This window comes from Aspergillus ibericus, assembly GCF_003184845.1.
Source record: "Aspergillus ibericus CBS 121593 unplaced genomic scaffold BO80scaffold_70, whole genome shotgun sequence".
Classification (NCBI taxonomy): domain Eukaryota; kingdom Fungi; phylum Ascomycota; class Eurotiomycetes; order Eurotiales; family Aspergillaceae; genus Aspergillus; species Aspergillus ibericus.
Window position 1 is genome coordinate 37,090 of NW_020292168.1, and position 15,639 is coordinate 52,728.

At 50.8% G+C, this 15,639-nt stretch overlaps 6 protein-coding genes and 1 non-coding gene across 7 annotated transcripts; 4 read left to right on the top strand and 3 right to left on the bottom strand.

The window, feature by feature from the left end:
- Nucleotides 1-152: 152 nt before the first annotated feature.
- On the bottom strand, nt 153-1,154 carry BO80DRAFT_497590 (2OG-Fe(II) oxygenase family oxidoreductase). The gene has a single exon (XM_025724087.1). The coding sequence runs from the start codon at nt 1,125-1,127 to the stop codon at nt 444-446; it is 684 nt and encodes a 227-aa protein (XP_025569947.1). The 5' UTR covers nt 1,128-1,154; the 3' UTR covers nt 153-443.
- A 2,594-nt stretch (nt 1,155-3,748) lies between these two features.
- BO80DRAFT_t288 lies at nt 3,749-3,834 on the top strand. The gene has a single exon. It is a non-coding gene; the product is annotated as a tRNA-Tyr (tRNA).
- A 482-nt stretch (nt 3,835-4,316) lies between these two features.
- BO80DRAFT_418512 (FAD/NAD(P)-binding domain-containing protein) lies at nt 4,317-5,909 on the top strand (the record flags this gene model as incomplete). Its single annotated transcript, XM_025718267.1, has 2 exons — nt 4,317-4,679; nt 4,752-5,909. The coding sequence occupies exons 1-2, from the start codon at nt 4,413-4,415 to the stop codon at nt 5,907-5,909; spliced, it is 1,425 nt and encodes a 474-aa protein (XP_025569948.1). The 5' UTR covers nt 4,317-4,412.
- A 17-nt stretch (nt 5,910-5,926) lies between these two features.
- On the bottom strand, nt 5,927-7,418 carry BO80DRAFT_429720 (pepsin-like aspartic protease). The gene is made up of 4 exons (XM_025720538.1): nt 7,201-7,418; nt 7,030-7,151; nt 6,441-6,979; nt 5,927-6,382 (listed from the first exon to the last, which is right to left on the bottom strand). Exons 1-4 carry the CDS (start codon nt 7,291-7,293, stop codon nt 6,000-6,002), a joined length of 1,137 nt encoding a protein of 378 aa, XP_025569949.1. The 5' UTR covers nt 7,294-7,418; the 3' UTR covers nt 5,927-5,999.
- Nucleotides 7,419-7,944: 526 nt separating this feature from the next.
- BO80DRAFT_429721 (cell wall mannoprotein 1 family protein) lies at nt 7,945-8,836 on the bottom strand. The gene has a single exon (XM_025720539.1). The coding sequence runs from the start codon at nt 8,723-8,725 to the stop codon at nt 8,138-8,140; it is 588 nt and encodes a 195-aa protein (XP_025569950.1). The 5' UTR covers nt 8,726-8,836; the 3' UTR covers nt 7,945-8,137.
- Nucleotides 8,837-9,982: 1,146 nt separating this feature from the next.
- Nucleotides 9,983-12,673, top strand: BO80DRAFT_469240 (uncharacterized protein). The gene is made up of 3 exons (XM_025722995.1): nt 9,983-10,927; nt 11,002-11,426; nt 12,034-12,673. Exons 1-3 carry the CDS (start codon nt 10,006-10,008, stop codon nt 12,505-12,507), a joined length of 1,821 nt encoding a protein of 606 aa, XP_025569951.1. The 5' UTR covers nt 9,983-10,005; the 3' UTR covers nt 12,508-12,673.
- A 1,595-nt stretch (nt 12,674-14,268) lies between these two features.
- On the top strand, nt 14,269-15,053 carry BO80DRAFT_321789 (uncharacterized protein; the record flags this gene model as incomplete). Its single annotated transcript, XM_025715139.1, has 2 exons — nt 14,269-14,695; nt 14,842-15,053. Coding segments are annotated over 2 exons (639 nt in total), but the record flags the coding sequence as incomplete, so codon positions are not given.
- Nucleotides 15,054-15,639: the final 586 nt, after the last annotated feature.

Genomic DNA, 15,639 nt, shown 5'->3' on the forward strand with positions numbered 1-15,639 from the left:
AGTATGAGACAAATCATAGAATATAGAAAGTTCACAGTCAGACACTTTAACAGACGAAGAATTCCTGAAAGGGCCTCTTTTCCAGTTCTTCAAGAAGGGGCTTCATTTGAGACTCAGGATCTCTGCCAATGCCCTCGAGGGCCCTGTTATGTCTTGACGGGACTCGTAGTCACAGCCTGAGTTATATCAATCTCCTTTTTAGGTTTTGCATTTCCGGAAGCAAGTACCTGCTAATGCCATTGGCCAGAGAATTGTGCATTAGTGCTCATCGCCCAGTTAAAGGTAATGAAATAGGAGGCTTCAGAGCCTGATGTAGCGACTTCAGGAAACATATGAACAGGCCACAGTACTCATGACCAAGGATGAGCATAGCCAGTCCACCCATCGATATTAAGTCAATCTCTGCTCAGTCTCTCGACTCCGCCACATCACGTTTGATCTATTCAGTTTGAATCCTCAAGAGCTGCCTTCTCCGCCAGCTCCTTCAACGACCTCTTCTCTTTTTCAATCCCATTGCGTCGCTGCGCCACATCACACAGTTCAAGATTCCCACATTCACACTCCCCCTCCCTCAGCCACCGGTACGTGATACTCCACCGATCCTCCCGCAACCTCACCGACCCATCAGGCAGCGTATCCGTCTTGCGCTTCTTAATCCCATGCGTCCAATGCAGCCTCGCATCCCCCTTCATCTGCATCATCGTCCGGGGGGTCAAATCCACATCGACCCGTTCCTCTGTCTTCCCCTTCCGAAACTGCATCACCACCGGCGCCCCCATCGACAACGCATACAGCTGATCATACGGCCGATGCGCATCCACATGCGGCGGAATCCCACTCCCCGGCGGATAATACTGCAAACAGACCTGTTCTGGCGGCCGGCCCTCCGTCGTCGGAATCAGCGGTTTCAACCAGTCCGGAAACTCCTTGTATGGGATGTCTGGATCTATGCCAAAGGTCTTATAGTCGAAGGTGTAGCCGTAGTGGAGTGATTGGCGTCCCGTGCGATCGGGCCAGTCTAATTCATGTCGGAAGATGGATATGAGCCGTTGCTCGTGTTCGGGCGTGATGAAATCTTCTTCCCAGAGGATTCCCCGCGGCTCGATGGGCAGCTCTTGCATGACCATCGTCGTAGTAGTAGTGGCTTAAACGCGGGTGGTGTAAATGGCGAATCGGATGTGCCTGGTTGGGGAAGAGTTTTCCCCGGTTGCCCCGCCCCCGCGGTCGACCCGTCCGGCCAATCAGGTTGTAGGGTGGTTGATATCTTACTATCATTCCATACATTAAGCACTGTGTTTGATAGAAACAGATCTTGCTATAGCACTGTAAATCCGGCCATAGAGCCGATCATGGCTGTGCATATTGAATGTCACTTCCTGGGCTAGGATAGACCCTTCGCCAATACCAACGCCATAAACATTCCTCAATCTTCTTCACCCTAGTTGCTCTGGCTGCCCCCTCAACCATAGTTTTCACTCGAGAGAATGGAATATTTCTCTCATCAAAATGTTCCAACAAAACTTTCACCGTCGAAAGTCCCCTATCCGCTGCTGCTTTCTCCAGCAGAGTCCTGCCGCAAGGACAGACACCAAACGGGTCCGCACCGTTTCTCAATAGAATTCTGAGGGTCTGCGCTGGAGTAGACGATATGTCCCATATTCCTAGCACAAGAAGAAGCGGAAGGTTGTCTTTACCACCACGCCACTCAACGTCTGCGCCGTACTTTAAAAGGAGGTTCATTGCTGGCGCATTATATTCAGGAGCTTTTCCAGCCTTTGCTGCGAGAACGAGGAAACTGTCTTGCCTCGAGTCACTCCTCGCATTGGCATCGAATCCGGCCTTGAGAAACATCTCCATGATGGCAGTATCCCCCGCTTCGACTGCATCAGCGAACGCCTCCTCATGGTCCCTGTTGCCTGGTTGCAGCTCAACGTTCATATGTTGCAGGACCAGCTGAAAGACCTTGACTCCTCCCGCCACCGCCTTTACAATCAGATCGGAATTATCTTCGTCTTTGGGCGCAAGGACATCCCGTTCCACTAGAATCCGGACAATACTGAGGCACGCGTCACTCCCTGGTCCGACGCTAACCGTTTTCTCAAACAGGGTACAGAAATACTTGACGAAAGGGTCTGCCCCGCGGTCAAGCAGTAATTCCACGATCTCTGGGAATTCTCGCTGGGCTGCCGTGAAGATCGGCGGATAGATGCCACCGCGGCCTCGCAGCCTGAGCTTCGTACCACAGGGATCTGCGCCACGGTCAAGAAAGAGTTTCACAAGGCCGAAATTCCCTTTTCGAATCGCGATATTCAGACACGAGCCGAGGTGGGCTTTCCACTCGTCCTCCCGGACAGCAAAATACTGGACCACCCAGGGGACCGCTAGCAACCGCCGCACCAAATCCTCGCATTCACCGGAGATAGCACCACGCACGAGACAGACATGTGCGCGCAAGCTCTCTTCTTCAATGATCTTATCGAAATCGATTTTGCCGAGCAGAAACGCCGCATGTTCCGGAAACTTGCCCGCTGCGTGGGTCACTTCGTACAAAACATCCCCGCTGTCAACATGACCGAATGGATCCTCATATGCGAAATACTTTGGCATTATGAAATGAGCCCCTTGATCGAACAGAAACTTGAGGAACGGCATATCACCCTTTCTCAAACTGCAGAGCAGACTCTCATGATAGCGACCTCCAGAATCAGAAAAGTCGGGCTGTACTCCAGCATCTAGAAAGATTTGAAGAACCTCTAGACTCACACGGGACGACATTTTCCACGCGGATCCTTCATAACCGCCATTGGGACGGTAGTCGGGTGTGAGCGGATTACATCCATGTTCCAGGAGCAGCTTGATCAGCGGGATATGACCACTCTCAGTCGCCAGAGACAGGGGTTGTCTGACTTCGACCTCCTGTTGTCTGGCGAATTCTAAATCCACCCCATGCTCAATCAATAGTCGGACCACCGCCTCATGCCCGTACACGATTGCAGTCGTGAGCGGATTACCGAATTGGAATAGCCTGTGGAACCCTACCGGGGGGTTCGGATCGACGCCGTGTTCGAGAAATGCTCGAACGACGTCTACATGTCCTTTCCTTGCTGCGAGGATAATTGGATGCCAGTCGTGTACAACTGGAGGAGCGGGTGGGATTCCGGCGCGGAGTAACCGGCGCACGCAGGGTAGCTTGCCTTTTTCTGCAGCCCAGTGGAGACTGTCACTTTCGGGGTATCGAATCTGGGATTGTTCGAATACTGGACGGAGGTTGCGGTCGAGTTCTTCGCTGGCGAGATCGTAGAAGAGTCGGTTGGTGTGGGATAATGCACAGAGATCAATGTTGTATTCCACGTGTTTGATTATTTCCTGGAGGATCTCCGCGGGGAGGTCGGAGAGTCGGGGCATTGTAATGAGTGGGTCTGATGCTGTCACTCGACTGTATAAGTAGAGAGGATAAAAGGGGGAGAGGTTTGTTGAGTGACTCAGGCAGCTTATGGCGGCAGCTTAGTGCTTAGCTAGCTGCGAATAGGGAGTGAAGATGCGAGATTATGCGAGATCAGGTGATCGTCACTACATAAGATCGAAACCTTCCCGGTAAAATTGTAGCTAATCATGCATAAAACTTAGGGGGCATCGGATTATCAATTCCTTCTTGAACACGCTCTCAATACTTCACGATACTCCGTACTTCAAGCATTTTTTTACTTTTGGGTTCATAAAGCCAAATTGATGGCAAATTGTCAAGAATCCCTTGATGGTCTAGTTGGTTATGGCGTCCGGCTGTAATGGTTCATTGTCACCGGAAAATCCCTGGTTCGATTCCGGGTCGAGGGACTTATTTTTGCCAAATTCTTATTCTAAAAACCGATGTCTGACCCTCACCCGCAATGTAACATTCACGAACGACTGAAACTCTCCTAATATACGCCTCAATCAGGCTACACTTCCGGCCCACCTCTAATTGGCCCCCAACAAACGAAGATGGATAATCTCCAATCGCATCATATCATATCAGCCCATCCAATACCCATCCATCAAGAAAGCCTTCCAGCGCCTACCAAATGAATCCATCTTGGCACCTAACGCCACCATAATAATCTCCCCCAAGGAAGGGAACGTGGCGCCCGCATCCCACGGAACCCAACCCAACCCCTACCCTTACCCCAATCCCGCGCATCTAGACCGGCCTCCATCTCCTCACAAACACGAATGCAGATATGATCTAATCATGACTCGGCTTACTCTTGTCCAATCTTTGTCTAACCCCTATCCATCTACATATATATCCTCTCTAATGCCTCAAGCCCAAGATACCATATCAACCCAATGCACACCCCACAAACCCTCATACCAAACCCAACCCCAACTTATCCCAACCCAAACCAAACCCGAATCAGATCAAAAAAGGAAAAATGTACCGCCCCATCCTCCGCCATCCCCTAAAACACCACCTAATCCAAACCCCCACCAAGCCCACCAAATACGACATCATCATCATCGGCTCCGGCCAAGGCGGCACGCCACTAGCCCGCGCCCTCGCGGACGCAAAATTTAAAACTGCGCTGATTGAACGCGAACATATTGGGGGTTGTTGTGTGAATGAGGGATGTACCCCGACTAAGACGATGATTGCGTCGGGGAGGGTGGCGTATTTGGCTAGGAGGGGGTGGGATTTTGGGGTTCATCTATCTGGTCAGGGACGTGGAGGTGGGGAGGGAGGGGGAAATGTGGAGATGGAGAAGGTGAGGGAGAGGAAGAGGGATATTGTGAGGGTGTTTCGGGCTGGTAGTGAGAAGAGATTGAAGGATGCAGGGGTGGATGTGTTGATGGGGGAGGCGAGCTTTGTGGATGCGAAGACGATGGTGGTTGTGGATGGGGAGGGGGGGGAGAGGGTGGTTCGTGGGGAGAAGATTGTGATTAATACGGGGTGTCGGCCGGCCGGGGCAGTGTTGGAGGGGCTGGAGAAAGTTGGGAAGGAGAGGGTGTTGGATTCGACGTCGATTATGGAGTTGGGGGTCGTGCCGGAGCATTTGGTGGTGGTTGGAGGTGGGTACATTGGGGTGGAGTTTGGCCAGTTGTTTCGGAGGCTTGGGGCGAAGGTGACCATCGTGCATCGCGGCGGGCAGTTGCTTCCCCGCGAGGATCGAGAATTAGCGGATTTGTTGGGTGAGATTCTGAGGAAGGATGGGGTTAAGGTGTTGTTGGAGACGACGCCGATTAGGGTTGTGGATGTCTCGGATGAGGGGTTTGATGTGATGGTCTCGACGAAGAAGGGAGATGAGATTGTGAAGGGGGCGACGCATATCCTGTTTGCCACCGGACGTGTGCCGAATACTGAGCGGTTGAATGCGGCTGCGGCAGGAGTCAAGTTGAACAATAAGGGATATGTGGTGACAGACGATTTTCTACAGACTTCGGTACCGTTCATCTATGCCATTGGAGATGTCAAGGGCCCGCCGGCGTTTACGCATATTTCGTTCGATGATTACCGTGTGCTCAAGTCATCTTTGCTGGAATCGGAAGGGTCTGGTTCCAGACTCTCGATTACAGATCGCATCGTTCCATACGTCGTCTATACGGATCCCCAGTTTGGGCACGTTGGACTGCACGAGCATGAGGCGCGGGAGAAGTATCCAAACAAAAAGATCCTGACGGCACAGATGCCGATGAGCTATGTCGCTAGGGCATTGGAGACAGACGAGTCACGAGGCGCCATGAAGGCGGTGATCGATGGGGAGAGTGGATCGATTCTGGGATTCTCGTGCTTCGGTGCAGAAGGTGGTGAACTGATGAGTGTCGTGCAGACAGCAATGATTGGAAATCTGCCTTATCAGAAGCTACAAGATGCGGTTTTTGCACACCCGACCTTTGCGGAAAGCTTGAACAACCTGTGGGGTTTTCTAAAATGAGGTCCTCTTTCAACACTAATAACTGTTGTATTTTTCTGGTAAGCTCTAATGAAGCTAACTTCACAGTCCGTAACCCATTGACATATAGCACTAAGCCTTCGGGAGATATTCCTTCTTCAAGGGTGCCAGACCCACATGGATATCGTACGACTCTTGATCGAAAGATCCAAAGTCAAAGGCGGCGTAGAAATTGCTCAACCAGTACTGCCCAATGATCGTGTTCTCGCTACCCCAGGGAATAAAAGGAGGGAAGCAGTGGTCGTCGTCCTGATAGCCCGGAACGGCCAACTGGTCGCCAGTAAGGTTGAATGTCACGCCTTCGCCGTAGAATCCAAGCGTAAACGACATGGACCATGTCTCGTTGAACTCAGAGCACAAAGGTCGGTATCCGGACGAGATGGCGGAATAGTTCAATGGCGTCAAAGCGTACCAGTCGTCGATTTGGTCCTCGGGAACGTTTATAGACCCAGCGCCTATGCCTCCATTAGCGGGGGTGACATTCTAAAAAGGAGCATTGGCCAGAATTCTCACCAGTATCGAAAATAGCGTTGCCATACAGAGTCAAAACATCACTCGACCAGTTCTGGCCATTGGAACTGTTGTGCCCCTGCAGTCCCATGAGGGGGGTCTTGTAGATCTCGAATGGGGACAACATCTCCATCCATTGCAGCTCACCTTCTGCATAGGTGTCTTCGTGACTGCCACCAAAGGTAAACACGCCATTGTTCTCCGGATTCGGGTTGGCCATGGTTGATACTCCTGAGCCTTGGTAGATGCCAAAACGGGGCTTATCCAACAGGCCATCTTGCATCATCTGCTCGAAAGGAGCAGTCGTGTTTCTGAATGCGATGGAGCTAGATGCCAGGCCCAGGAACCCATCGGCTGCCAAAGCTGTCCACGTACTGTCGGTGATGACGGCAAAGCTTTGCCGATAGGACACGTTGGTGTTGGGGACCGTGAAGATATCTGTGGCCGCGTAGCCGCTGATGCTGCCTCCCGTGTACTCATTGGTGTCATTGACGCCCAAGTTCACGCCGGTTGAGGTCAGATTGTACCCGTGTCGGGGATATCTGGGATGCTGGTTAGCAGAGGCTTGGATAGATGGGTTAATGAGTTTTACCCGCTCACGTTGATACACTCGGTCGTACAATCGCTGTCCAGTACCCATAGGGTGGACGATCCAGTGTCGTACAGCACATCAAATGGACCGCCCGGGGTTCCCAAGTCCACCTCGATTGTTCTCTTCATATTGTTAATGAAAGCATAATGATGACAACAGGACACCACATACATAGCCGTTTCTGACCTTGATATCCAGGTCCAGTACACTCCCGAGAGCGGCCGTAGCCAACGCCGGAACAAGCAGAAGGAAGCGGGAAGCCATGATGGACGATTGATATTGAGTGAGGATGAAGAACTGGTACCGAACAGGCTGGGTTCTTATAAGTCCCCAGGGGCGTTCCTGCATATCGGAAGTGCTGTCTCCGAGCACATTGTGAGACAAGTGACGATGGTGGACCCGGACGGCGGATGCCGTTGGTTGAATGCCGTGCCGCGTGAGACAGGTTTCATTCTATTTAGAACATCAAGACTTCAATTAGATTAGACTATAAGCACAGACGCCTTCTGCAGTCACTCCATTGTGGCGAACAATTGGTAGCAGCAGTGACTGCCAAGATCAACCAGGTCCATTCTTTTGCCATCGCTGTGGGGCAGCGTCGGCTCTCTAGCGGATGGCAGAAATTAGCCTTAACAAGACTTGCGAATGGGACCTGCAACATAGCCCCAGGCACGACTGAAGATATGGGTCGGTCGAGCCATTTTTATGGGGTTAGTCTGGTAAAGGATGATGCCTTCCGCTCAATGTTAGGCTTTTCTCGGCCCAGATCGCCCCCTTTTCGCAACCGGCTACGCCTCCAGGGATCTATCTCCCCTGTTACGACGATGCTGGTGTTATCAATTCGCTTGAGGCGATTCATCAAGGAATGACCCCTGGATCACCAAAAATGGCCGTTGTTGACAACGAGACTGCATTCTTATGGACAGATCATGACGCATTTATATTCATCATTTCAGGTTACTATTGCTAACATATCGGATAAACCTGGATCCAACCATCGACCAGCACGGAGATAATATAATACCTTAAGATGTTGGGGTTGCGCCGGGCGGCACATGATATAGACAACCCCTATCCAATATTCAACAAAGACACCGTCACAACAGACCTAAGCCCTAGCATACGATGTCGGCCGAACCGCAATATCCTTATAAGCCACCACTCCCGTCTCCAAGGTATCAGTGATATTCGTAGCCAGCGCATCCGCGAGATCCTTCAAGTCACCGGCTGGAATTCGGGCCACGACACTCCCACTATAAGTCAAAGCAGCAGTATGTTCTTCCTGCAGCTGCGAGTAGATATACCACCCCTCATCGGCGACAGCAATCAGATCATGGATACTGATGTAATCGTTTACTGCGGTGGTGAACTGCACGGTGAGCTTCTCCAGCGGGGGGATCACGGCGGTCGCTTCGGTGGTATTCAGGAAGTACGACTGGATCGCTTTCGTCTCGGCAAGAAGCGTATTGATCAAGCCGGCAGCCCCGGCGGTGATGTTGGAGATGTCGCCGCCAGGGTAGGCGATGATGCTGGAGTCGAGGGTGTCGATTTGGGCGCTGATGGCTGCGAGGCCTGTAGTGAAGGTGGATGGATCACGGCTGGTGATTTTGACGGAACGAATCGTGGGGCCTGGAGTGGCGAGGGCGCTGGCAATGGTGCCAAGAGTGAGCCCGTATGAGGCTATGTTGAGTCTCATGGTAGCAAAGGTTGGCTTAGGCTGCTGAGGAGGGGCGGGCAAGAAGATATGGGTGGCAACAGAAGTAAAGTCTAACAGTGGTCAGGGCATCTTGTCCACTATTTATGCAACCAGACGCGGGTGACAATGAAGGAACCTTTTCACTTCCCCTCGCAGGATTCTGCACACATCGTATGTCCAGAAAAGGCCGAGAAGGTACAAGTTTGGGCATGTCCAAAGAAGCTAGAGCGAAGTCCACAAGGGTCTAGATTGTCCGAGGAGTCCAATGAGACTTTGCTGCCATGGGCATGCAAGACAACAAAGAACAGGGAAGAGAGTGGGGTTGCATGAATAGTCCCTAGTCTAGTTAACAAGAGGATTAGCTGGTCCGTTTAGCCTAAGCCGAGCTTAGTGGTTTAAATCTCTCAGGCGATAGACCTTGGTCGGCTCGGGCACTCATGCCAGTTTTTGAAGGAACGATCATGCTACTGAAAGGAATGAATCAAGCCTTGATCGAGCTAAAGGTGATGATCTGACTTGCGATCTCATTTTCGAAGGGCAATGCAATCCCGTTATGTTGCCTCGCACACCTATTCTTAACATGCATGGAACAGTGTTTCAAGTCTGAGTTCGGGCCCACTAGAATCTACTTAACAGTCTACCTCGCAGTTACATGCAGCTTTAGCTTCACATCTATTAGAAGATCAAGAAAAAGAAAAACAAAAACATACAACAGAAGGGATTCGCTGGTGGTCACCCACCCAACTACTAACCTCCCGGCGTGTGGCTTAAGTACGGCTGAGCGGACGGGAAGCCCTGTTCTCCACACCCTATGGTCGTATGTGCTGGATTTATCCAAAGGCAGATTCATATCCTTTATTCTGCTTACTGAGCAAACAGCGTTTGTAAGGACAAAGTGATGCCATTTCCGTAGGCATCAGGCTTGGTAGGTAGCTAAACACCTGATCAAGGCTTCTGGAAATATTTGGCCACGGAGCAGCCTAAATATGGCTCGTTACGGGAGCAGAAACAATTGATCAGGCACTTAGCCCTAAGAAAGTTGGTTGCTTCCTACCGTGATACGGTGCTTCACTGCTTATAATCCTCGCAGAACCGTTATTGTAGCTCTCGTCCTACATTGGAAAACATCCTATCGGCATTTCCACTACCGGTAGGATCCCTGCAGGAGCTGATGTAAGGGCGCTAACTGACCGCCGCATCTTCATCCGTTGCTAGGGGCTGTGCTTTCACATCATCTTACATGTTCATTATCTTCCCATCTATTTGATGCGATACTCGAAATGAAGAAAGTCGTCTCGAAGATGAAGCGTGCTTTGCACCTAAGGTCATCTACACTGGATTCTAGAGCTAAGGTCGTCGATTCAGCCACGCATCCTGGATGTGCCGATCAAGCACCAATCCGTGAGGATTCCAGGAAACAGTTTGTTTTTTGCGATCCGCCTCAATATGCGCTTCCGGAAGCTCTTCCGCCCGAGATCCGCTATCATATCATGTCCATGTTGGACCTACACGGGCTTGAAGCCTTAGTTCATGCGTCCTCTGTCTATTATCGTCAATATTCGATAGACCGTAAGCGCTTACTGGCCAAGTGCTTAGCCACGACATTGCAAAGCGTTGCTCTCGATGCGTACCTTGTATACGAATCTGGCTCGATCAAATTTTCCAGAAGCCGCAATCCTGAAGCCGTCACCAAGCTGCTTGGGTTCTACGAGGGGCGCCGCGCTTTGTCCGAGTACCCCTTAATGAGCGAAGAGCTCACCACAGACGAGGTTTCAAGTATGGCGACGTTTCATCTTTCATTAATACAGCCCCTTGTACAGCGATATACCGTCTGGGCGTTGAGCAATCTAGCGCATGAACCTGAAGGACTGCAAAGCGATGCATCGCTCAGTACGACGGAGGAGTTACGAATCTTGCGTTCCATGTATCGCTTCCAGCTATGTTGTAACCTTTTCGGCGTCGGCTGCCACGGGACGCCATTCAGCCCAAGATCAGACTTCGACTCCGTGGGCATTTTGAGATTTTTCTTGTCGATATTCGAACCCTGGGAGGTAGAGGAGATCGCGTGCATCTACGCCTTTGCAAAAGAAAGGTACGACGAAGTCTTTGATGATATTCGTTGGGATGTACACGAAGAGAACCCCAAGTTCGATGGACAGCGACCGCCCACCCCAGATGGTGCATTTGATTTTGACAACAGCTGTAAGTAGCATCTGATATCACGTCCCCTATCAGTAAGATGACGATCGGATGTAACTAATAGAGATAACTCAAAGGGATAAGGCATTGCCTCCTCATTGGAACTATTTCCCGTGGCCTTAAGCTCCTGCACACCGTGCTCTTCAAGATCGAGAATCACGAGCACTTGGTGTCGACCATGCAAGACCGGATTGCTTGGCCTGCCGGCAGTTTCCTTGAGGGTGAGGCCCTAGGAGAGACTGCGCAGATCATGCGGCGCAATCGGCACCCTTCCCCTCGGGACTCGAAAGAGGAGAGGCGCGATCCGTTGCCTTTTCAAGGTGATGGGCTGCATGATGTGCATCCCCCATTAGCATGGACATTGATATGGCGCGGCACCTATAGTAACCTGTTTGGTCACTACATGGAGGACTCGATGCGGCGCTGGGGGTACGTGATGTGGGATGCGGCGCGTTTGGAGCGCTCTGGGGGGAAGGACGTCTTGAAGCGCCAGTGGAAGGCTGTGTGGGGGGGGGTGATGACCCGAGAGATCAGATATGATGGAAGGGATGGGAGGGGCCCGGGGAAGGATATGACATCGCGATGCTTGCAGGGTTTTTTTCCCGACTGCATCAGCCGGGGGGGTTCCAATCACACATATGCATTTCTCTACCATAATAGTAGCTTCTTTCCTCCGATATACCTGTAGGCTACGTGAAATAATACAGCGAGGGTGGGCAAGAGAAGGGCCCTCCCTAGACACCGTCGGTCCGGCGTGGGGATGACAGAACCGTAAAGTAGGTGCGTATAACATGAAATCTATACGCCCAAATATTAAGCGACGATGAAGCATGACTCATGCGGCTCAAGGCATGGAACGAATATCGTAATGATGACCATATGCCAAGCGCAGACGACATGGAGGTGACAGGCGTGAGTCACCGTGGTAGTCATATGAGCTTAAAGCTCTCGACGCCGGATACTCTTACCAATTCACTATCTTCACCTTCACTCTGCCTCTCTACTCACAACTTACAATTTCTATTCTCATTTAAATCATGGCCTCTCTATCAACAGCATCTGACCAGATGGACGGCAACAACACATCCAACACTCCTCCAATTTTTCAGACCACCATCTCCAGCCTCAAAGACCCCTCCGCTTCCAGCACCCTTTGGTATCGAATTCATGTTCTCATCTTCGACCTCCAGAACTTCAACACCCCCTCCTCCAACAAGCGCCTCGAAAAGGTCGTAGATCCTTCCTTCGTTGGCAAACCATACTTCTCTCCCGAAGAAGCCGACAAGATCAAACAAACCGTCGTCGACGCCAACGGCAAGACCTTCTCGCAAATGGTGGAAGAAGCCCTCAACGAGCGCCTAGAACGGCGGCAGAAGAAACGTGTCGAGAGCGGCGACTTTCGCGTCTGCGCGGCTCACGATCTGGCTCCCATCATGGGACGCGCCCTGGGTATCGATCTGAAGCAGATGGAGAAAGACAAGGAGTTTGCGACGTTAGCAGAGACCAAGGGCCTCTGGCTAGGAGGGGAAACCTGGGGTGGACTGAAAAAGAAGTCGTTTTCTCCGAAGAAGAAGAGACGATAGGAGCTATAGGCCACGGCTGCCTTGTCGCGACAATTTTCGAGGGCCTGCGGTCGCGGATGTATGTCCTTCTCCTCTGGCAACACGGACGCCACCACTTATTCCGACCTGAGCAATCAAGACCTAGTTCCATATCATCTCGCTCTATCGCTACACTGCACGCATGCGCTCGATAACAAAGTACGGCGCAGATTACAGCCACCATCCCATTAGCCTTTACCTTCCTCAATACAACCAGGCCGCTTCAGATCGGGAAGTTACTCCATATATCACAATCCAGTACACATTTGAAAAGTTTCGGTTCTGTCTATTCAAAATCCCCGATAGAATAGTTGCTGCAGGTTTACTTCCCACCTAGTAAGGCTCTTGTAGTAGAAAAGAGTTCCACTGTCAGTGAAGATGACCGGCAGCTAAACATGACAGGCCGCGTAGTCCATCCCGTTCAAGTGGGCTATACCATGTATACTATGCCCTTGCCTGGGCAGTGGCGTAGTATAGGGTATTTTAGAGCGCTTGGGGAAACTATGATGGTAGATAGGGCGATACCATTTTAATGCAGAATCGCTTGGCCGCTTTTCTAGATGCGCGACCGGAGGCATAGGTCCTGGATAGAGTGGTGCCGTCTTTGTCTTGTACCCCTTCGAGCCATCCTTTTGAGAGGCGGAACTAGGACTATGGCCTTCCTGCCTGGGGATTGGAGAACCGCGACGGTAATGACTGTGCGGTCACTGGGTTTACCTCCAGACGCCCGGCGCAAACGACGACATGACCAATGTTAACGTGACACACGGGACTGGCGGTGTAATGTACTGGAAACTTCCAGATGCCCTTACCAGAGCGGCTGATGGAGGGTGGGTTTCAGGGAATTATGGTGAGGAAAGCGTCGGATAAAAGGGCCAGGATGATCTACCTTTTGCGTGCAACCCCCTCATCTTCGTTCTAGGGCCCAGTCTACACTAGATTAGAAGATGTTCCCATACCTACTTCATGAGGCGCGTATGCTTTACCCCACATCGATTGTACAAACCTGCAGAACAGCGGTCGAGGCTGCCCACGATGGGCATTTACATGGACTTCCCCCGTCAGACAGAATAAATAATGCTTCTTCACTCGCCTATGGATATCAGAGCATGGTCCCCCAGTCACTTCATTTGTATATAGCTATACCTAACCCCCTATAGTGAGTCATTTGGCATCATCATTCATCGCCTAGCGCTATGTGATGATCTCAATATTTCTGTGACCTGTAGTGAATTCCTGGGAAGAAGTCACCAGTTTTTATCGGACTGCGGTGATTAACACCTTATTCACTGAGGTGTAAATGTGGGTATTCACTGTTTCCCCAAACTGACATCTTTGCGTGTTGGGGTTGCTATTTCACCTATCCTTCTAGGACAACATCAACCTCTTGAGAGTATCTTTCCCCTCAGTCAGCTCAGTCCTCTCATACAATATTTCCACATACTCATGTTAAACATCGAATAGGATCTACCAGCCCTGGGATTACAACCAGAGCAACTCTTATCCAGTTGCATCCAAAGTCATCATAGCTGGTACCTGTTGGACAGCATTGCGACTGTTTCTCTTAACTTAGCCCCCTCCTTCTTGACGCTTCCTCTAGCTCCTCACCCACGCGTAAGTGATGCGCTCCTTGCCGTCTGCACTGTACAACGGCTAATTCAAGGTTGATATATATAGAGGGTCCAGGCGGTCTGAATAAACCGTCACAGTAGCGCACCAGTCACGACTATGGCGAATAGAAAATGGATGTTCCTGCTCGAGGAGATGGATAAGAAGGACTTTAACCTTCACCATGAGGAACTCGATACTCGTGGTGTCGAGGGGCTTAGCTTTGCCAAGATCCTGGCTTTCGTTGGACGCCCGCACACTAATCCGGAAGATTTCATTTTCTTCATCTTTTCTGACAGCATGAAAGCTGCAGTGCAGTTGCTTACAGACCGCAGCATTCTCCTGACGTATAGGATGTATTGCGAGTACGACAGCGCGATCACAATTATAGTTCGCCCAGTGTCCAATCCGTCTCCGAACTCTAGCCAGTGTCCAAGCGCTCCAGAGTCACTCCGCCAGAGACGGAAAGTGAGTGGGAAAAGGGATCTCCAGAGCGTTTTCGTCCGCCCGGTTACACAGAGCGATACTAAAAACTTGGATGCCGAGACCCTAACTCCAATCAGTGACCTGCCAGATAACCAGAAGGTGGTTCTGGACCTCGGCAAGGGACATTACGAGACCTTTTCTATTTCGTACCTGCTAGGTAAACCCCTTGCCTCTTCCGAAGTCAGGCAAAGCCCAATAAACATCGCTAACCTTTATGTACAGGATGGATCATGGCAGAAGCCGAGAAGGGAACCCTTCTGCACGATATCATTGTCACGAGCATCACCCCTAAAGGCCGCCCATCAAACATACGATTAGATAAGGACATCTGGACCAAGAGTCTGTTGCGGGGTCCGGGAAAGGCCCAGTTCCTGGAAATCTGGACAAAGTATTCCGAATCAGCCATGCTAAGAACAGATGCGCTTGAAAAACTCTACCGGGACTATCAGTATTTCGAAACCAACTCGAAGGTGTTCATCAAAGATTTGAAACTTTTTGGCTCAAAGCCGGACGCGAGGGCACGCCTTCTGACCACCAAGCACCGGTACTTTCTAGGAGAACCGTATTTTTCGTCCGCCTTGGTGGATCAGATCCTGGCATTACCCTTGCAGCCCACCAACGTGCAAGGACACCTGGATGCCTTGATGAGAAAGAAGGCCGAACGAGGACAGGAGGAGGAGCTATGTGCCTCCCACGATCTCGCACCTGTGTTCCTACGAGCATTCCATCTGGATTGGGACAGAATTAAGAAGCAGAATCTGACGATCATGCGAATCAAGGATCCAAAGGAAATTAGGAGACGCCCTACTATGGAGACATTGGGCAAGGCGTTCTCAAAGTTGGGTGTTAAAAGTGACTCTAAAGACCAGAAAAAGCCTTCGAGATGAATTGATATCTCTATCAGAGGGAGTTGGTTGCGATGGCCGTGATTTTTTTCTTTTGTTTCTCTTTCTTTTTTCTCATTCTTTTTTCTTCTTCCTTTTTCTTTTTTTTTTTTTTTTTTTTTTTTTTTTTTTTTTT

Bases quoted from the DNA above. Each gene is read 5' to 3' on its own strand.
- BO80DRAFT_497590 (XM_025724087.1), bottom strand. From the start codon at position 1,127: ATGGTCATGCAAGAGCTGCCCATCGAGCCGCGGGGAATCCTCTGGGAA.
- BO80DRAFT_429720 (XM_025720538.1), bottom strand. From the start codon at position 7,293: ATGGCTTCCCGCTTCCTTCTGCTTGTTCCGGCGTTGGCTACGGCCGCT. The intron at 7,152-7,200 runs GTATGTGGTGTC...AACAATATGAAG, and splicing joins TCAAGGTCAGAAACGGCTAT to AGAACAATCGAGGTGGACTT. The intron at 6,383-6,440 runs GTGAGAATTCTG...ATGGAGGCATAG, and splicing joins CAACGCTATTTTCGATACTG to GCGCTGGGTCTATAAACGTT.
- BO80DRAFT_429721 (XM_025720539.1), bottom strand. From the start codon at position 8,725: ATGAGACTCAACATAGCCTCATACGGGCTCACTCTTGGCACCATTGCC.
- BO80DRAFT_469240 (XM_025722995.1), top strand. From the start codon at position 10,006: ATGAAGAAAGTCGTCTCGAAGATGAAGCGTGCTTTGCACCTAAGGTCA. The intron at 10,928-11,001 runs GTAAGTAGCATC...GATAACTCAAAG, and splicing joins ATTTGATTTTGACAACAGCT to GGATAAGGCATTGCCTCCTC. The intron at 11,427-12,033 runs GTGTGGGGGGGG...CCAATTTTTCAG, and splicing joins TGAAGCGCCAGTGGAAGGCT to ACCACCATCTCCAGCCTCAA.